The 21,897-nt window shown below is 45.9% G+C and overlaps 1 protein-coding gene across 1 annotated transcript in view; it reads left to right on the plus strand.

Moving 5' to 3' along the window:
- The window catches only part of LOC144681154 (dynein axonemal heavy chain 6-like), a gene marked incomplete at its 3' end in the record, with an annotated part of 934,896 nt that overhangs the window by 189,110 nt on the left and 723,889 nt on the right, over positions 1–21,897 (plus strand). The window contains exon 22 of the mRNA XM_078542881.1: positions 5,740–5,858. Coding sequence (XP_078399007.1) covers positions 5,740–5,858 — 119 coding nt within the window. The remainder of the gene's footprint in view (positions 1–5,739; positions 5,859–21,897) is intronic.

Consider the following 21,897-nt stretch of genomic DNA (forward strand, 5'->3'; position numbering starts at 1 on the left):
GGAACCAACCCTGCAGCCTGTGTGGCCTCTGGAAGACTGCAGGGATCTGTGAGTGACTCAGGATGTAGGCGTCTTGCACAGTCCTTGGAAACTGTGCGCATACCTGCAGGATGCGTTTCTGATGGTCATAGACCAGCTGCATATTCAGTGAGTGGAAGCCCTTGCAGTTGATGAAGTCCACTGAGTGTAGTGATGGAGACCTGAGCACCACGTGAGTGCAGTCAATCGCACCCTGCACCTGTGGGAATCCCAAGATCAGGGCGAATCCAATGGGACCCTTGTATCCTGGCTGCTCCGGTCCTGGGCGAAATGCACCAAGTTGTGTGCCATGGAGAAAATGGCATCCGTGACCTCATGGATGCATTTGTGGGTGGTGGATTGTGAAATCCCACAGAGGTCACTTGTGGAGCCCTGAAAGGAGCCACTGGTATAGAAATTGAGCAACACGGTCACTTTCAGAGCCACTGGCATTGGATGCCCTCCATGTCCTCTTGGTGCAAAGTCCTGCAGTAAGTGGCAGATGTGAGCCACCAGTTCCCTAGTCATGCGCAGTCATCGGCGACACTGGTCCTCAGTCATCTGCTGGAATGGGAGGTGGCGCCTATAGACCCTGTCGCTAGGCACCGACCAGCCACGGCTCGCTGTCGCTCTTGGACAGCATGTGCGGGGGCCCCTGCTGCCCCTTCTTCATGAGGTTGCTGCTCCTGCCTCTGCGCGACCAGGTGCCTCAGTTGCTCTCTCCTCCATCTTCTCTGGTCTCTGTAGGCCATCAGGCATACAGCTAGGACACCAGGATCCATGAACATGACATGGTCCTCCTGCAGCATGAGAGAGAGAGACACATGGTTATCATGGCTGTACTTAGCACCTTTCCTGGCCGTGTGTGACCACCCCTTAATGCTTCCCGGAGAGTGCTGGGCACCCCCTCGGATGGCCAGAGATGAGTGCGCTGCATGGCTGCCCTGTCAACCTGCGACATGGGGGGACACTGGTCCAAACCAGGATGCTGAGATTGCAAGGGGCTGAATGGGCCTCCAGCAGTGACTGCTACATGGCCAACGTTGACCAGGAGATTGTACAACGTGTGCAGCCCAACTGCTCCGCGGTTCAATAAAGTGGTGGCGGACTCGAAGTCTGTGCCAGGGGTGGGTGTGGGGGGTGGGGTAAGGTATGGAGCGCTTGGTGGCCCTTTGGTGCCTCTGTGTTGATTGCATAGGTGGGCAGGCTAGGAGCCTGACCCCAATCATATCATTGTGGTTGCACTTAATCTGTCTTAGTTGCAGAGGCATGGTTAGTTTATATAGGTGTCCCTAATGCGTGGCCACTTCCCTCGCTTACCATGCCCCCTACCTCAATTGCCTGTGCATTAATTGCAGCGCCAGGGCAGCACTTGACCACCCCCCCACCCCGCCCCCGTTAGTCGCCTCTGAGGTTGGCCAGCACTTGCCATAAGACCATAAGACCATAAGACATAGGAGCAGAAATTAGGCCATTCGGCCCATCGAGTCTGCTCCGTCATTTAATCATGGCTGATAAGTTTCTCAACCCCATTCTCCCGCCTTCTCCCTGTAACCTTTGATCCCCTTACCAATCAAGAACCTATCTATCTCGATCTTAAATACACTCAATGACCTGACCTCCAAAGCCTTCTGTGGCAATGAATTCCATTGATTCACCACTCTCTGGCTAGAGAAGTTTCTCCTCATTTCTGTTCTAAAAGGTCTTCCCTTTACTCTGAGGCTATGCCCTCGGGTCCTAGTCTCTCCTACTAGTGGAAACATCTTCCCCACATCCACTATATCCAGGCCTTTCAGTATTCTGTAAGTTTCAATCAGATCCCCCTCATCCTTCTAAACTCCATTGAGTATAGACCCAGAGTCCTCAAACGTTCCTCATATGTTAAGCCTTTCATTCCTGGGATCGTTCTCGTGAATCTCCTCTGGACCCTCTCCAGGGCCAGAACATCCTTCCTGAGATGCGGGGCCCAAAATTGCTCACAATATTCTAATTGTGATCTGACCAGAGCCTTATAAAGCCTCAGCAGCACATCCCTGCTTTTATATTCTAGTCCTCTCGAAATAAATGCCAACATTGCATTTGCCTTCCTAACTACCGACTCAACCTGCAAGTTAACCTTAAGAGAATCCTGGACTAGGACTTCCAAATCCCTTTGCACTCCAGATTTCTGAATTCTCTCCCCATTTAGAAAATAGTCTATGCCTCTATTCTTCCTACCAAAGTGCATGACCTCACTTGCCCACGTTGTATTCCATCTGCCACTTCTTTGCCCATTCTCCTAACCTGTCCAAATCCTTCTGCAGCCTCCCCGCCTCCTCAATACTACCTGTCCCTCCACCTATCTTTGTATCATCTGCAAACTTAGCCAGGATGCCCTCAGTTCCTTCATCTAGATCATTAATGTATAAAGTGAAAAGTTGTGGTCCCAACACTGACCCCTGCGGAACTCCACTAGTCACCGGCCACCATCCTGAGAAGGACCCCCTTATCACCACTCTCTGCCTCCTGCCAGACAGCCAATCTTCTATCCATGCTAGTACCTTGCCTCTAACACCATGGGCTGTTATCTTACTGAGCAGCCTCCTGTGCGGCACCTTGTCAAAGGCCTTCTGGAAGTCCAAGTAGATAACATCCATTGGCTCTCCTTTGTCTAACCTACTTGTTACCTCCTCAAAGAATTCTAACAGATTTGTCAGGCATGACCTCCCCTTGATGAAACCATGCTGACTTTGCCCTATTTTTCCATGCACTTCCAAGTATTCTGAAATCTCATCCTTAATAATGGACTCTAAAATCTTAACAACGACCGAGGTCAGGCTAATCGGCCTGTAATTTCCCGTCTTTTGCCTCACTCCCTTCTTAAACAGCGGGGTTACATTAGCGATTTTCCAGTCCTCTGGGACCCTCCCTGACTCTAGTGCCCTCAGACAAGCCCACCCCCCAACAGTCGCCTGCAGGGCCAAGCATCAGTTTACCACCCCCCATGGCACCCTTGAGGCCTGTAAACAACAAGTGAGCTGTGGAGAACACTGCTGCTCATTCACTTCAGTTCCCCCAAAGTGCAGGCCGCCAAGTGCACATCGCCTGTGTGCTGTTGTGAAACATGTCAGCGTGCTTTCCTGCTGCCGTGGACAGTTGATACAGCGGGGTTCCAAGAGCCTGGCAGGGTGGCCTTTTAGTTATACACTAATGCATTACAATTAGCTCCCTGCCGACCGATGGCGGGAAACGCGGCCCGCTGTTGGCGGGCTGAGCAGAAGATCGCGACCTGCCTTCACGCCATCGTGAAGTTGTTCCCACCATATTTCCCGCACATGCCACACATCACACCTATTACCAGCGGGCTCGGAAAATTCTGCCCTACATCTGGAGAACTGTGTACAGTATTGGTCACCTTATTTAAATAAATACATTGGAAGCAGTTCAGAGAAGGTTTACTCGGCTAATACCTGGAATGGACGGGCTGTCTTATGAGGAAAGGTTGGGACAGTCTAGGCTTGTATCCACTGAAGTTTAGAAAAGTAAGAGGCAACTTAACTGAAACATATAAGATCCTGAGGGGTCTTGACAGGGTGGAGGTGAAAAGGATGTTTCCTCTTGTGGGAGAATCTAGAACTAGGGGTCACTGTTTAAAAATAAGGGGTCGCCCATTTAAGACAGAGATGAGGAGAAATTTTTTCTCTCAGGGGGTTGTGAGTCTTTGGAATTCTCTTCCTGAAAAGTCGGTGGAAGCAGAGCCTTTGAATATTTTTAAGGCAAAGGTAGATTGATTCTTGATAAGCAAGGGAGTGAAAGGTTATCTTGATCAATCAGATCAGCCATGAAAGTTGATAAGTACTCGAAGGGTTGAAATCCTTGAAAGTCGATAATTCGCCAGGGCCAGATAGATTGTTTCTGAGGCTGCTGAAGGAGGTCAGGAAGGAGATAACAGATGCTCTGAGGATGATTTTCCAATCTTCACCAGATACAGGGGAGGCACTGGAGGACTGGAGAAATGCAAACGTAGTTCCATTGTTTAAAAAGGGATCAAAGGAAATGCCAAACAATTATAGGCCTGTTGGTCTTACATTGGTGGTGAGCAAATTAGTAGAATCAATCCTGAGGGATAGGATTAACTGTAATGTGGACCATGTGGAAAGGCATGGACTAGTCAAGGATGGTCAGCATGGATTTGTTAAAGGAAGGTCTTGCCTCACAAATTTGATTGATTTCTTTGAGGAAGTGACAAGAAGGGTTGATGAAGGTAGTGCAGTGAATGTTGTGTACATGGATTTTAGCAAGGCATTTGACAAGGTCCCACATGGCAGATTGGTCCGGAAAGTAAAAGCCCATGGGATTCAGGGTAATGTGGCAAACTGGATAAAAGGAAACAGGAAACTGCTTTGTAACAGGAAACAAAGGGTAATGGTCGATGCATGCCCTTGCAAATGGAAAGTTGTCTCAAGTGGTGTTCCACAGGGCTCGGTGTTGGGACCCTTGCTGTTTGTGTTATATATTAACGATTTGGACATGAACATGGGGGGCACGATTGGGAAATTTGCAGATGACACAAAGATTGGCCGAGTAGTGGATAGTGTAGAGGATAGCCATAATATCCAAAACGATATAGATGGGTTGGTGGAGTGGGCGGTAAAGTGGCAGGTGGATTTTAAAGTAGAGAAGTGTGAGGTCATACATTTAGGGAGGTCAAACAGTTACAGGGATTACACAATAAATGGGAATATACTAAGAGGGGTAGATGAAGTGAGAGGTCTTGGCGTACAAGTACACAGGTCCCTGAAGGCAGCAGTTCAAGTGGACAAGGTTGCAAAGAAGGCATATGGAATGCTCTCCTTCATTGGCAGAGGTATAGAATATAAAAGTAAGGATATAATGTTGGAATTGTATAAAACACTAATGAGGCCACAACTGGAGTATTGTGTGCAGTTCTGGTCACCACATTACAGGAAGGACGTAATAGCTCTGGAGAGAGTGCAGAGGAGGTTTACAAGAATGTTGCCAGGGTTAGAAGGAGAGATTGGATAGGTTGGGGTTATTTTCCCTGGAACAAAGAAGGCTGAGAGGTGACTTGATTGAGGTGTACAAAATTATGAGGGGAATAGATAGAGTGGACAGGATAAAATTGTTTCCCTTGATAGAGAATTCTAGAACCAGGGGACATAGATTCAAGATAAGTGGCAGAAGGTGTAGGGGGGACATGAGGAAGAACTTTTTTACGCAGAGGGTAGTTGGTGTCTGGAATTCACTGCCCAAGTTGGTGGTATGGGCAGAAACTTTAAACTCTTTTAAAAAGTACCTGGATCTGCACCTAAAGTGCTGTAAGCTGCAGGGCTATGGGCCGGGTGCAGGAAGGTGGGATTAGAAAGGGCGCCTGGGTGTCCTCGGGCTGGCATGGACAAGATGGGCCGAATTGCCTCCTCCTGCCCTGTAACTTTTCTATGGTTCTATCTTATTGAATGGTGGAGCAGGCTCGAGAGACTGAGTAGCTTCCTCCTGCTTCTAATTCGTATGTGTGTATATTTGTAATAGCAGGGGAATGGGACTAATTGGATAGCTCTTTCAAAGAGCTGGCATGGACACAATACTCCAAATGATCTCATGTGGTGTATTATTCTATGATTTCCTTAATAGAAAGTTGGAAAATGTCATTACCATAGGAGCTACTAATTAGCGGGTTTGGCTGTATTGATTGTGGTATTGATTTGTTCATTGTTTCTGTAGCCTCATTTGGCCAAGTGCTTTGAGAACATTAGATCTCTGGAAATCTTCAAGCAAGCTACCAGACCTCCCATTGTGGTGATGATCAAGTCAGCAGAAAATGAGAATCTTCCCCTGCCAAGGTACCAGCTATGTTAACTAATACATTTATTTCTATTTGCATGAATTGCTTGATCTTTTCACCCCTTCCCCTCTATTTTGGGCTCGAATGGTCAAGAATTAAAGAATCAGAAAACGTTACAGCACAGAAAGAAGCTCCTTGGCTCATCACATCTGTGCAGAATCTGAAACAGACACCCATTTTAGGGCAAAAAAGGCACCTGACCCATGTTTGGGTGTATACTTCGAGATGGTCACTCCCAGCCAGTGAGTTTCATTAACAACAAATAATCTGGCCATTTATTTCCGTTTATTGAACCTTGCTGCACACAAATTAGCTGCTATGTTTCCTACACTATCTTACAATCCCTGTAGAGACCAAGAACTTTGAAAAAGAACTCAAGAATTAGGCGCAGGAGCAGGCCAATGGCCCCTCAAGCATGCTCTGTCGGTCAATAAAACCATGGCTGATATGATTGTGGCCTCAACTCTACTTTCCTTTTCCCTATAACTCTTAACTCGTTGATCAATAATCTATGTAACTCAGTCTTGAATATATTGTTATGACCCTAGATAACGTTTTGTTTAAAGTAGACAAAGTTTGAGCCTTAAGACATTAGAATAAAGCCACAAGATTCCACGTGTTTTGAACAAAAAATTTAAACTTTACTATACAAAATCAGAAAGATGAAACAATTTACAATATCCATCTTAAACTCTAACAATCAGGGTTAATATGAGATACATGTGAATTATCAGGCTGACTGTGGTCGAACACACCACACTGCACACTAAATATCAAATGCAACCAAGACAGAGTCCATGGATTACTCAACAATCCACTGTGACTCAACCAACCTTACTGAAACTCTGTCTCTTTCACGAAGGATTCCAGGCTTCACCTTCAAAGATCTTATCTTGGAATTCTCTCCAAAAGTCGCTCCAACTCAGGTGGCATCAACGACGGCCCACCTCACAGGGTTTCAATCTCATCTCCCAATGTTCCGCTGCACTGGAGTGTCGAGATTGCACTCAAGCACCACTCACAAGCACAGTTTCAGTTCCTTGGCTGTGCCAAGCAGAATGCTACTGCTTTAAAGAGATACCTTTGCCCCAATGGCATGCAGCATAGATTCACCAACCTGCTGCATAGAAACATTGAAAATAGGAGCAGGAGTAGGTCATTCAGCACTTCAAGCCTGCTCTGCCAATCAATATGATCATGGCTGATCCTCTATCTCAACGTCATACTCCTGTGCTCTCCCCATACTCCTTGATGCCTTTAGAGTCCAGAAATCCATCTATTTCCTACTTAAATATATTCAGTGACTTGGTCTCCGCAGCCTTCTGTGGTAGAGAATTGCACAGGTTCACCACCCTCTAAGCGAAGAAGTTTCTCCTCATTTCAGTCCTACATGGCCTACCCCGTATCCTGAGACTGTGACCCCTTGCTCTAGACCCCCCCGTCCAGAGGAAACAACATCTCTGCATCCCGTCTGTCCAGCCCTGTCAGAATTTTAAATGTTTCAATGAGATCCTCTCTCATTCTTCTAAACTCCAGTGTATACCAGGCCTAGTCAGCCTAATCTCTCCTCATACAACAATCAGCCTGGTGAACCTTCGCTGCACTCCCTCTATGGCAAGTATATCCTTTCTAAAGCAAGGAGACCAAAACTGCGCACAATATTCCAGGTGTAGTCTTACCAAGGCCTGTGTCAGTGTGCTTGCACACGAGCAGGGGAGAGACCTCATCCTGAGTGAGACACAGCCAGAGTGAGTGTGGGTATTGGCAATTTGGTGCACAATGGGAATTTGGTGCAGAGGAGAAGAGGTGCTCTTTGCATTTTTTCTTTGCTATCCAGCTTCTTAAATCTTCAGAGAGTGGTCTTCCTCTTCTGCAGCAGTAGAGACTACAAGAGAGAGGAATGACTGGTAAGTAGTGAGTAAAGTCGGGTAAGTATTTACTACTTGTATTGCTTATAGTTTAAGGTCTTTTTGTAGGTTATAGTTTATATATTCTGTTGTAATGAGGATCAGGAAAGAAGGGCCATGGAGTAATTGATTTAAAAGGTTTAATTTAAAGGGATAGGTCATGGCAGGAGAGCTCAAAGCCATGGTGTGCTCCTCGTGCTCCATGTGGGAATCCGGGAACATTTTCAGTGCCCGGGACCAGTATGTGTGCAGGAAGTGTGTCCAGCTGCAGCTCCTGGAAGCTCGGGTTTCAGAGCTGGAACGGCGGCTGGGACACTGGAGCATCCGCGAGTCTGAGGGCATTGTGGATAGCACGTTTAGAGAGGTGGTCACACTGCAGTTGAAGGGACTTGTGGAAGGAAGGGAATGGATGACCACCAGGCAGTCCAAAAGAAACAGGCAGGTAGTCGAGGAGTCCCCTGGGGTCCTGCTCGCAAATCGGTATTCCATTTTGGAGGTTGATGAGGGCGCTGGTTCCTCCAGGGAGTGCAGACGGAGCCAAGCTTCTGGTACCATAAGCAGCCTGTCTGTACAGGAGGGGAGGAAGAGAGGAAGAGCAATAGTAATGGGGGATTCCATAATCAGGGGAACAGATAGGCGCTACTGTGGCCATCAACATCGCTCCAGGATGGTGTGTTGCCTCCCTGGTGCCAGGGCCCGGGATGTCACTGAACGGCTGCAGGGCATCCTGAAGGGGGAGGGTGATAAGGCAGAGGTCATGGTACATGTTGATACCAATGACATTGGTAGAAAGAGGGATAAGACTTGCATCAAGAATTCAGGGAGTTAGGCAGTAGACTAAAAAGCAGGACCTCTCGGGTTGTAATCGCTAGATTACTCCCAGTGCCACATGCTCGCGAGCTCAGAAATAGGAGAATAGCACAGATGAATACGTGGCTTTAAGAGTTTGCACTAGCCCCCAGATGTTAGTAAGGAGTGTTTTACAGGCTTGACAGGGCTGAGATTGCCGTTGTCGTTTCCGGTGCCCAGATCGATGGCAGACTGTCCGTCTGTTTTCATTCCTTTTTTGTGACTCTGTAGCGGTTTGTTACAACTGAGTGGCTTGCTAGGCCATTTCAGAGGGCACTTAAGAGTCAACCACATTGCTGTGGGCCTGGAGTCACATGTAGGCCAGACCTGGTAAGGACGACAGATTTGTTGTGTGGCACTACCACCTTGCTAAATGGGATAGATTTCGAACAGTAGCTGAGCAACCATGAGGCGCTGTGTGCCATCAGCAGCACGATAATTGCACTCAACCACAATCTGTAACCTCATGGCCCGGCACAGCCCCCACTCTACCATTACCACCAAGCCAGGGGATCAACTCTGGTTCAAAGAAGAGTGCAAAGGGGCATGCCAGGAGCAGCATCAGGCATATCTAAAAAATGAGGTGTCAACCTGGTGAAGTTATAACACAGGACTATTTGCATGGAAAATAGCATAAGCAGCAAGTGATAGACAGAATTAAATGATTTCACAACCAATGGATCAGATTTAAGCTCTGCAGTCCTGCCACATCCAGTCGTGAATGTTGCTGGACAATTAAACAACTCACTGGAGGAGGAGGCTCCACAAATATCCCCATCCCCAATGATGAAGGAGCCCAGCATATTAGTGCAAAATACAAGGCTGAGGCATTCGCAACAATCTTCAGCCAGAAGTGCCAAATGGATGATCCATCTTGGCCTCCTCCAGAGGTCCCCAGCATCACAGATGCCAGTATTCAGCCAATTCGATTCACTCCATGTGAAATCAAGGAACGGCTGAAGGCACTGGACACTGCAAAGGCCCTGACAATATTCCGAGAATAGCACTCAAGAATTGTGCTCCAGAACTTGCCATGCTCCTAGCCAAGCTGTTCCAGCACAGCTACAACACTGACATCTACCCAGCTATGTGGAAAATTGCCCAGGTATGTCCTGTATACAAAAAGTAGGACAAATCCAAACTGGTCAATTACCGCCCCATCAGTCTACTCTCGATCATCAGTAAAGTGATGGAAGAAATCATCAGCAGTGCTATCAAGCAGCACTTGCTTAGCAATAACCTGCTCACTGACGCTCAGTTTAGGTTCCGGTAGGGTTACTCAGCTCCTGACCTCATTACAGCCTTGGTTCAAATATGGACAAAGGAGCTGAACTCCAGAGATTAGGTGAGAGTGACTGCCCTTGAAATCAAGGTAGCATTTGACTGAGTGTGGCATCAAGGAGCCCCAGCAAAACTGGAGACAATGGGAATCAGTGGGAAAACTTTCCACTGGTTGGGGTCATACCTAGCATAATGAAAGATTGTTGTGGTTGTTGGAGGTCAATCATCTCTGTTCCACGACATCACTGCAGGAGGTGTTCAGGGTAATGTCCTTGGCCCAACAATCTTCAGCTACTTTGTCAATGACATTCCTTCCATCTTAAGATCAGAAGTGGGGATGTTTTCTGATGATTGCACAATGTTTGGTAGCATTCACAACTCCTCAGATACTGATGCAGTCTATGTCCAAATGCAGCAAGACCTGGACAATATCCAGGCTTGGGCTAACAAGTGTCTAGTAACATTCGCGCCACACAAGTGTCAGACAATGATCATCTCCAACAAGAGAGAATCTTACCATCGACCTTTGACATCCAATGGCATTACCATCACACAATCCTTCACTATCAACATCTTGGGGGGCAACCATTGACCAGAAACTGAACTAGACTAGCCATATAAATACTGAGGTTATAAGAGCAGCTCAGAGGCTAGGCTTCCTGTGGCGAGTAATTCACCTCCTGACCTCCCAAAGCCTGTGCACCATCTACAAGGCACAAATCAGGAGTGTGATGGAATACTCTCTGCTGGATGAGTGCAGCTCCAACAACACTGAAAAAGCTTGACATCATCCAGGACAAAGCAGCCCGCTTGATTGGCATCCCCTCCACAAACATTCACTCCCTCCACCACTGATGAACCGTGGCAGCAGTGTGTACCATCTACAAGATGCACTGCAGAAACTCACTAAAGCTCCTTAGGCAGCACCTTCCAAACCCATGGTCGCTACCACCTAGAAGGACAAGGGCAGCAGATACATGAAAGCACCACCACCTGGAAGTTTCCCTCCAAGCCGCACACCATCCTGACTTGGAAATATGTCATAGTTCCTTCACTGTCGCTTAGTCGAATTCCTGGAACTCACTCCCTAATAGCACTGTGGGTGTACCTACGCCACATGGACTGCAATTGTTCAAGAAGGCTTCTTCACCAACTTCTCAAGGGCAATTAGGGATGCGTAATAAATGCTGGCCTAGCTAGCAATGTCCACATCCCGTTAAATTAATATATAAGAAAGTAATGAGATCAGGAGTGGAGTGGATCTGGCATAACCCAAATTGAGCATCAGTGGGCAGGTTATTGCTGAACAAGTGCCACTTGATAGCATTGTTGATGACCCCTTCCATCACTTTATGATTATCAAGAATATACTGATGGGCGATAATTGGCTGGGTTATATTTTTCTTGGTTTTTGCAGACAGGACATATCTGTGTAATTTTGCACATTGCCGGGGATATTCCAATGTTGTACTAGAATAGCTTGGCTAAGGGCACAGCTAGTTCTGGAGCACAAATCATACAAACATACGAATTAGAAGCAGGAGTCGGCCACCTGGCCCCTCGAGCCTGCGCCAGCATTCAACAAGACCATGGCACATCTGATTGTAACCTCAACTCCACATTCCTGCCTACTCCTGATAACCTTTCAGCCCCGTACTTATCAAGAATCTACCTCTGCCTTTAAAATATTGAAAGACTCTGCTTTTGAGGAAGAGAGTTCCAAAGACTTACAACTCTCTGAGAAAAAATAATTCTCCTCATCTCTGTCCTAAATGGGCAACCCCTTATTTTAAACAGTGGCCCCTCATACTGGATTCTACTAAAAGTGGAAAGATTCTCTCCACATCAACCGTGTCAAGACCCCTCAGGATCTTATATGTCTCAATCAGTCTTCAGTACTATTGCCAGAATGTTGTCATAGCCCATATCCTTTGGAGTATCCAATGCCTTCAGCCGTTTGTTGATATCATGCAAAGTGAATCGAATTGGCTGGAGACTGGCATCTGTGATGCTGGGGACCTCTGGAGGAGGGCGAGATGGATCATCCACTTGGCACTTCTGGCTGAAGATTGTAGCAAACGCTTCAGCCTTGTCGTTTGCACTGATGTGCTGGGCGCCCCATCAGCAAGGATGGGTGTGATTTTGGAGCCTCCTCCTTCAGCGAGTTCTTTAATTGACCACCACCATTCATGACTGTGTGTGGCAGGACTACAGAGTTTCAATCTGATCCATTGCTGTCAGATTGCTTAGCTCTATCACATGCTGGTTTTGCTGTTTGAAATGCACATGCCTGGATGAGTGCAGCTCCAACAATACTCAAGAAGCTTGACACCATCCAAGACAAATCAGCCCACTTGATTGGCACCCCATCCACAAACATTCACTCCCTCCACCACCGATGCACAGTAGCAGCAGTGTGCAGCATCCAAAGAAGCACCGCAGAAACTCACCATGACCCCTTAGGCAGCACCTTCCAAACCCACGACCGCTACCATCTAGAAAGACAAGGGCAGCAGATAGATGAGAACATGACCATCTGGAAATTACCCTCCAAACCACTCACCATCCTGGTCAAGAAATATATCACTGTTCCTTCACTGTTTCTGGGTCAAAATTCTAGAAACACCCTCCCTAACAATACTGTAGGTGTACCTACATTACAGGGACTGCAGCGGTTCAAGAAGACAGCTCACCACCACCTTTTCAAAGGCAATTAGGTATCGACAACAGAAGCTGACCGAGCCAGCAATGCCCACATCCCATAAATCAATAAAAAATAACATAGTCCTCTGTTGGATCTTCACCAGGTTGACACTTCATTTTCAGGTCTACCTGGTGCTGCTCCTGGCATGTCCTCCTGTACTCTTCATTGAACCAGAGTTGATCCCCAGTTTGATGATAATGGCAGAGTGGGGGAATATGCCAGGCTTTGAGATTACAGTTTGTGATTGTATACAATTCTGCTGCTGCTGCTTGGATGGAGTGGATTTCTTGAAATGTGTTCAGGAGAACTTATGAGGTCAATATGATAAAAGTAGGGAAAATCCCAAGCTATTCTATAAGTATATCAATGGGAAGAGGATAACCAGGGAAAGAGTAGGGCCCATAAGGGACCAAGGGGGCAATCTATGGGTGGAGCCAGATGACATTGCTAGAGTGTTGAATGAATACTTCACATCCATCTTCACCCAAGAGAATGAGGATGAAGGTATCAAATTCGGGGAGAGAGACTGCAAGGTTCTTAAGCAAATTGATAAAGGGAGTGACAAGGTATTGGAGGTGTTGGCAGGCTTAAAATTGGACAAATCTCCAGGTCCGGATGATTTGTGTTCTAGACTGCTGACGGAGGCAAGGGAGGAGATCGCAGGGGCTCTGACCCAAATTTTTAATTCCTCTCTGGCCACGGGGGAGGTGCCAGAGGACTGGAGAACAGCTAGTGTGGTTCCGCTATTTAAGAAGGGTTGTAGAGATAAGCCAGGGAACTACAGGCCAGTGAGTCTCATGTCAGTGGTAGGGAAACTATTGGAGAAAATTTTGAAGGAGAAAATCTATCTCCGCTTGGAGAGGCAAGCTTTGATCAGGGATAGTCAGCATGGCTTTGTCAGAGGGAGGTCATGCCTAACAAATTTGATTGAATTTTTTGAGGAGGTGACCAGGTGTGTAGATGAGGGTAGTGTAGTTGATGTAGTTTATATGGGTTTCAGCAAAGCCTTTGACAAGGTTCTACATGGGAGACTTATAAAGAAGGCAAATGCACATAGAATACAGGGTAATTTGATAAGGTGGATTCAAAATTGGCTTAGTTGTAGGAGACAGAGGGTGATGACAGAAGGCTGCTTTAATGACTGGAAGCCAGTGTCCAGTGGTGTACCTCAGGGATCTGTGCTGGGTCCCCTATTATTCATCATTTATATGAACGACACACATGACTATATGGGGGGAGGATTAGTAAGTTTGCGGATGACACAAAGATTGGCCGGGTGGTTTACAGTGAGGTTGAGTGTCTTGGGCTACAGGAAGATATAGACGGGATGGTCAAATGGGTAGTTAAGTGGCAGATGGAATTTAACCCTGAAAAGTGTGAGGTGATACACTTTGGAAGGAGTAATTTGACAAGGAAGTTGAAGTTCAATGAACGGCGTGACACTAGGAAGTTCTGAGGAACAAAGGGACCTTGGCGTGTGTGTCCATAGATCTCTGAAGGCGGAGGGGCATGTTATTGGGGTGGTGAAAAAGGCATATGGGATACTTACGAGGCATAGATTACAAAAGTAGGGAGGTCATGTTGGAGTTGTATAGAACCTTGGTGAGGCCACAGCTGGAGTAGTGTGTGCAGTTCTGGTCGCCACATTATAGGAAGGATGTGATTGCACTGGAGGGGGTGCAGAGGGGATTCACCAGGATGTTGTCTGGGATGAAACATTTAAGTTATGAAGAGAGGTTGGATAGACTTGGATTGTTTTCATTGGATCAGAGAAGACTGAGGGGCGACCTGATCGAGGTGTACAAGATTATGAGGGGCATGGACAGGGTGGATAGGGAGCAGCTGTTCCCCTTAGTTGAAGGGTCAGTCACAAGGGGGCATAAGTTCAAGGTGTGGGGCAGGAGGTTTAGGGGGGATGTGATGAAAAACCTTTTTACCCACATGTCGGTGCAGACTCAATGGGTCGAAGGGCCTCTTCTGCACTGTGTGATTCTGTGATTCTGCTGATAGTCCATAGCTCCTCATGAATGCCCAATTTTGAGTTGCTAGATCTTTTTGAAATCAATCCCATTTAGCATCCTCAAGATAAAGTTGGGACTTTGTCTCCACAAGGACTATGTGGTGGTCACTCCTACCAATAATACTGTCATGGACAGATACATCTGATTTTTGAGGATGAGGTCAAGCATATTTTTTCCTCTTATTTGTTCCTCACCACCTGCCATAGACCCAGTCTAGCAGCTATGTTCTTTAGGATTCGGCCAGCTTGGTCAGTAATGGTGCTACCGATCCACTCTTGGTGATGGACATTGAAGTGCTTCACACAGAGTACATTCTGTGCCCTTGCCACCCTCAGTTCTTCTTCCAAGTGTTTTTCAACATGGAGGAGCACTGATTCATCAGCAATGGGGGGTTGGGGGTGGGGGGCGTTGCAGTATGTGGTAGCCAGCAGGAAATTTCCTTGCCCTTGTTTGACCTGATGCCTGGAGGCTTCATGGGGTCCAGAGCCAATATTGAGAACTCCCAGGGCAACTCCTTCCCTGCTTCATCTGTTGGTGCAACCTTGCACCACGGTGCCATAGTCAATTTGCTCATCCATCCTGCAGCCCCCTTTCTTGTCCATGCAAGCTGCTAGAATTTTGAACATGTAGAACAATTGCAAGGGCTGAGACTCCTCCACATCTACCTTCTGGATCCCCACACCTACCTCAATTGCAGTCACACTCACCTGTCCCTGTTCATGAACCAATCAGAAGACCTAGCCTAAGGGGTGGTGATTGCCTTCAGGATTAAAGTGTCTAGGTAACTTTCCCCCTCCCTGATACACCACAATGTCTGAATCTCAGACTCCAGTTCATCAATTCTGAGCCAAATTTCCACAAGCTCCAGACACTTACTGCAGATATGTTTGCTGTGGATCACGCAGGTGTCCACCAGTACCCACATGCTACAGCTGCAACACACCACCTGCTCTGCCATCTTTATTCTGTTTAATTTAACAAATTAAGTTTAGAAATAACATTCAATGATTATCTGTAATTATAACAAGTGGTTTAACTAATTAAGTTGTCGATTTAACTCAATATTTATATCTTCCAGCACCAGTTTAGAGAGTTTGCCTCATATTTAGAGAGAAAAAAGAAACTTAAAACTCACCAATTACTCACCAATTACTTCCGGGCTTCAGCTCTCGAGTCCCATTGCTGGTCTCTGGCTCCCTCTCTTGGCCCAGTTCTTTTGTGTAAAAGGCTGGAACAGCACCTGCTCCCGCATTGTGCTGAATTCCCAAGTTCACATTCTGTGTCTAGCTATACTCAGTGATGAGCTGCTCTCTTTGTGCTTGCTTACTTTGTGCGCTTAGTAAGACCACCTGTTTCAAGTAGCTGAAATTCTACAGAGATGAGTCAGCACTGCTGGCTAGAGAAACCTGTTCAAACTAACTGCCTAATTAAATAACTGTGGCTGCCTCTCCAGTCAGGAGCTTGTTTATCCCTAAGACTGAAAGAAACTTAGCTTTAACAGTAAATTGTGGTTAAATGCCAAATGCAAACAGCACTAGATCTTAGAAAGAGATGAACACTTAAAATTGAGCTGTGCAATTCCCCCATTCTCCAAATTCTCAAGCTCACGCTGTACGTCTAGCTGCACTCAGTGACAAGCTGCTTTCTTCGTGCTTTGTTACTTTAAAAGGAAAAAATCCCCATGATGCCAACAGAAAGAAACTGGTGGACAAGATTTCTCTTTTAACACCTCTACTGTAACAAACTAACTAGAATCAACGCAGATAAACATTAATTAACAGGCAACTGATAATTCAATCTAAAGAAAAATTAACTAATTAACACCATCAAATATACCTTACAGAAGGCTTTTACCCCATGCCACACATCTAGCACCAAAGGAACAGTCTGAAAGTCGCTTTCAGCTCTCCAGCAGAGGTTCACCTCCTTCTGTCATGCTAGGTCAAAACTTCCAGTGTTCTTCGACATTTGTTCCACTTTGCCTGAGTTTTCCAGATCTAATTATCACCTGCAAGGCAGACCTCAACAGCTGCAAATGTTCTGTTCCCTTTCTTTTGGAATGAAGCCGAACCCTTAAAAACATCCTGTCCTGCTTGGTCTTTAACACAAGCAGCTTTTCCTTCTTCTCCACAGCAGCAGCTTTTGCCCCAGTGACTCAATTGTAGCTTTTCTTCTATTCTGGGAGCTCCTGTGAAAGGTGCTAAAAACTGCCACTCAACGCCTCAATGGCTTTCTATTTGAGATTTTCTCCCCCTGGTAACCTGAGATCACATGGACACATCTTAGAACTGAGGTGTTGTTCAGGAATTCATCATCCATTGTTTATGAACTTCCTGTTTTACTTTAAATTAAAGGGGACATTTTAAAACATGATTGTCTCGTTAAACTCAATGTTCATGACAATTACGATAGCATCTCACTTCAAGAATATTTCATCGACAAAGCAATATACTTTGGTACATCCCAAGATCATGAAAGGTGCTTTATAAATACAAGTGACCTGAAGAAAGAAAATAACTTGTACTTATAATGATAATATAAGCACTTGATGAAGTGCCTATAATGTTCTAACCCATATTGTTAACAGAGCCTTGAGATCTCCAGTTTGATTCCTCTGACTCCTGGGCATTTTTGTTGAATTTGTAGGGCTCCCTTATCCATGTCCTTCAGCCCGATGTGTTCTTAGTGTTTTCGTACATTGTATCCCTATTGTGCACCACTGTTAGTTTTTTTAAATTCATTCATCAGATGTAGGCATGACTGTCAAGGCCAGGATATATTGCCTATCCTAATTGTCCCTGTGAAGATGGTGGTGAGCCATCTTGAACCACTGCAGCTATGTGGTGTAGGGACACATATAAACATAGAAAATAGTAGCAGGAGTAGGCCATTCTGCCCTTCGAGCCTGCTCCGCCATTCATTATGATCATGGCTGATCATCCAACTCAATAGCTTGCTCCCGCTTTCTCCCCATATCCTTTGATCCCTTTCACCCCAAGAATCACAGAATCATAGAGTGCAGAAGAGGCCCTTCGGCCCATCGAGTCTGCACCGACATGACCTGACCTACCTACCTAATCACATTTACCAGCACTTGGCCCATAGCCTTGACTATTATGACATGCCAAGTGCTCATCCTGATACTTTTTAAAGGATGTGAGGCAACCCGCCTCCACCACCCTCCCAGGCAGCATATTCTAGACTGTCACCACCCTCTGGGTAAAAAAGTTTTTCCTCACATTCCCCCTAAACCTCCTGCCCCTCACCTTGAACTTGTGTCCCTTCGTGACTGACCCTTCAACTAAGGGAAACAGCTGCTCCCTAGCCACCCTGTCCATGCCCCTCATAACCTTGTACACCTCAATCAGGTCGCCCCTCAGTCTTCTCTGTTCCAACGAAAACAACCCAAGTCTATCCAACCTCTCTTCATAACTCAAATGTTTTGTCCCAGGCAACATCCTGGTGAAACAAAAACAAAAATACCTGGAAAAACTCAGCAGGTCTGACAGCATCTGCGGAGAGGAACACAGTTAACGTAGAGTCGAAACGTTAATTGTATTCCTCTCCACAGATGCTGTCAGACCTGCTGAGTTTTTCCAGGTATTTTTGTTTTTGTTTCAGATTTCAGGCATCCACAGTATTTTGCTTTTAACATCCTGGTGAATCTCCTCTGCACCCCCTCCAGTGCAATCACATCCTTCCTATAATGTGGCGATCAGAACTGCACACACCACTCCAGCTGTGGCCTCACCAAGGTTCTATACAACTCCAACATGACCTCCCTACTTTTGTAATCTGTGCCTCGATTGATAAAGGCAAGTGTCCCATGTGCCTTTTTCACCACCCCACTAACATGCCCCTCCACCTTCAGAGATCGATGGACACACACGCCAAGGTCCCTTTGTTCCTTATTGAACACTTCCTTGTCAAATTACTCCTTCTAAAGTGTATCACCTCACACTTTTCAGGGTTAAATTCCATCTGCCACTAACCGCCCATTTGACCATCCCGTCTATATCTTCCTGTAGCCCAAGACACTCAACCTCACAGTTAACCATCTGGCCATCCCTTGAGCTATATCTAACTCCTCCTTGAAAACATACAATGTTTTGCCCTCAACTACTTTCTGTGATAGCGAATTCCACTGGCTCAGCACTGTTTGGGTGAAGAAATTTCTCCTCATCTCAGCCCTAAATGGTCTACCCCATATCCTCAGACTGTGACCCCTGGTTCTGGACTCCCCCACCATCAGGAACATCCTTTCTGCATCTACCCTGTCTACTCCTGTTCGAATTTTATAGGTTTCTATGAGATCCCCCCTCATTCTTCTGAACTCCAGCGAATATAATCCTAAATGACTCAATCTCTCCTCATATGTCAGTCCCGCCATCCCAAGAATCAGTCTGGTAAACCTTTGCTGCACTCCCTCTATAGCAAGTACATCCTTCCTCAGATAAGGAGACCAAAACTGCACACAATATTCCAGGTGTGGTCTCACCAAGGCCCTGTATAATTGCAGCAAGACATTCCTGCCCCTGTACTCGAATCCTCTGGCTATGAAGGCCAACATACCATTTGCCTTCTTTACCACCTGCTGCACCTGCATGCTTACCTTCAGCGACTGGTGTACAAGGACACCCAGGTCTCGTTGCACATTCCTCTCTCTCAATTTATAGCCATTCAGATGATAATTCAGACTCTACATGTTACATTCTCGAAAAATTCCAGGAGATTTGTCAAGCATGATTTCCCTTTCGTAAATCCATGCTGACTGTCCGATTCTGCCACTGTTTTCAACGTGCTCAGCTATTAAATCTTTTATAATGGACTCTAGAATTTTCCCCACTACCGACGTCAGGCTGACTGGTCTATAATTCCCTGTTTTCTCCCTACGTCCCTTTTTAAATGGTGGGGTTACATTAGCTACCCTCCAATCTGTAGGAACTGTTCCAGAGTCTAAAGAATCTCGGAAGATGACCACCAATGCATCCACTATTTCTAGGGCCACTTCCTTAAGTACTCTGGGATGTAGATTATCAGTCCCTGGGGATTAATCGGCCTTCAATGCCATCAATTTCTCCAGCACCATTTCCCTGCTAATACTGATTTCTTTCAGTTCCTCCCTCTCACTAAATCCTGTGTTCCCCAACATTTCTGGTATGTTATTTGTGTCCTCCTTTGTGAAGACAGAGCCAAAGTATGTATTTAGTTGGTCAGCCATTCATTTGTTCCCCATTATAAATTCCCCTGTTTCTGCCTGTAAGGGACCTACATTTGTCTTCACCAATCTTTTTCTCATCACATTCGGATAGAAACTTTTAGTCAGTTTTTACGTTCCCTGCAAGCTTACTCTCATACTCTATTTTCCCCTTTGTAACCAATCCCTTGGCCCTCCTTTGCTGAATTCTAAACTGCTCCCAATCCTCAGGTCTGTTGTTTTTCCTGGCCAATTTGTATGCCTCTTCCTTGGATTTAATACTATCTCTAATTTCCCTTGTAAGGCATGGTTTGGCCACCTTTCCTGCTTTACTGTTGCTCCACACAGGAATAAACAATTGTTGCAGTTCACCCATGTGCTTTTTGCACGATTGCCATTGCCTATCTACCGTCATCCCTTTAAGTAACGTTTCCCAATCCATCATAGCCAACTTGCTTCATACCATCGTAGTTTCCTTTTTTTAGACTCAGGACCCTAGTATCAGAGTCAACTACTTCACTCTCCATTTTGATAAAGAATTCCATCATATTATGGTTGTTCATCCGCAAGGGGCCTCACACAACTAGACTGCCAATTATTCCTTTCTCATTACACAATACCCAGTCCAGGATGGCCTGTTCTCTAGTTGGTTCCTCAATGTATTGGTCCAGGAAACCATCCCACATACACTCCTGGAATTCCTCCTCTAAGGTATTGTTACTAATTTGATTTTCCCAATCTATATGCAGATTGAAGTCACCCATAATTACAGATGTTCCTTTATTGCATGTGTCTCTAATGTCCTGTTTAATTACACCACACCCACCTGCCACTTGTGTGAACACTAAAAAAAATTGAGGTGTAGACCATATGATCCCTTGAGCCTGCTGTACCATTCAACACGATCATCTGCCTCAATTCTACTTTCCCACCCACTCCCCACATTCCTTGATTCCTGGAAACATCAAAAATTTATTCATCCCAGCCTGGAATATATTCAGTGATGGAGCATCCACAACCCTCTGGAATAGAGAATTCCAAGGATTTTCAGCCCTCTGAGTGAAAAGATTTCTCTTCATCAGCAAACTTTCACAATATCCTTCCTTAGATATGGAGGCCACAAGTGCGCTCAGCACTCCAGGGGTGGTCTCACCAAAGTCCTGTACAATTGTAGCAAGACTTCTTTGCGCCTGTACTCCAGTCCCTTTGCAATAAAGGCCAACATGCCATTTGCCTTCCTAATTACTTACTGTACATGCATACTAACTTTCTGTGTTCCTTGTATGAATATGTACGAATGTGGCACAAACGTTACTTATCATTTATCAATCCAAGCTAAATTTTGTCCAGGTCTTTTGTCCTTCATGCAGGCACAAAATGCTTCATTATCTTACAAGTTATGAATGGGACTGAACACTGCAATCTTCAGCAAACGTCCCCACTTATAGTGGATGGAAGGTATTGATGAAGTAGCTGAGATGGTTGGGCCTCGTAGAGAACTTCTGCAGTGAAGCCCTGGACTGAGATGATTGACCTTCAGCAACCACAACCATCTTCCTTTGTGCTAAGTGCGACTCCAACCAGTGGAGAGCTTCCCCCAATTCCCTTTGACTTCAATTTTATTGGTGCTCCTTGATGCCACACTTGGTCAAATGTTGCCTTGATGTCAAGGGCAGTCACGCCCACCTCACCTCTGTAATTTAGCTCTTTTGTCCATGTTTGGATCAAGGCTATACTGAGGTCTGGAGCAGAGTCGCCCTGGCTTGATACCACTGTCGATGACATATTTCATCAGCTGGTTGAGAGTAGATTTATGGGTGCTAATCCAGATGTGGACAAGGCAAAACTGGAAAATTTTCCACATTGTTGAGCAGATGTCAATGTTATAGCTATACTGAAACAGCTTAACTAGAGGTATGACCAGTTCTGGAGCACTACAGGCAGGATGGTATCAGAATCCATAGTTTTTGCTGTACCTAATGCACTCAGCCACGTAATATCACGTGGAGTGAATCGAATTGGTTGGAGTCTGGCAGTCATGTGAAGTGATGGTGAGGACCTTAGGAGGAGGCTGAGAA

Source organism: Cetorhinus maximus, chromosome 5 (assembly GCF_964194155.1).
Source record: "Cetorhinus maximus chromosome 5, sCetMax3.hap1.1, whole genome shotgun sequence".
Classification (NCBI taxonomy): Eukaryota; Metazoa; Chordata; class Chondrichthyes; order Lamniformes; family Cetorhinidae; genus Cetorhinus; species Cetorhinus maximus.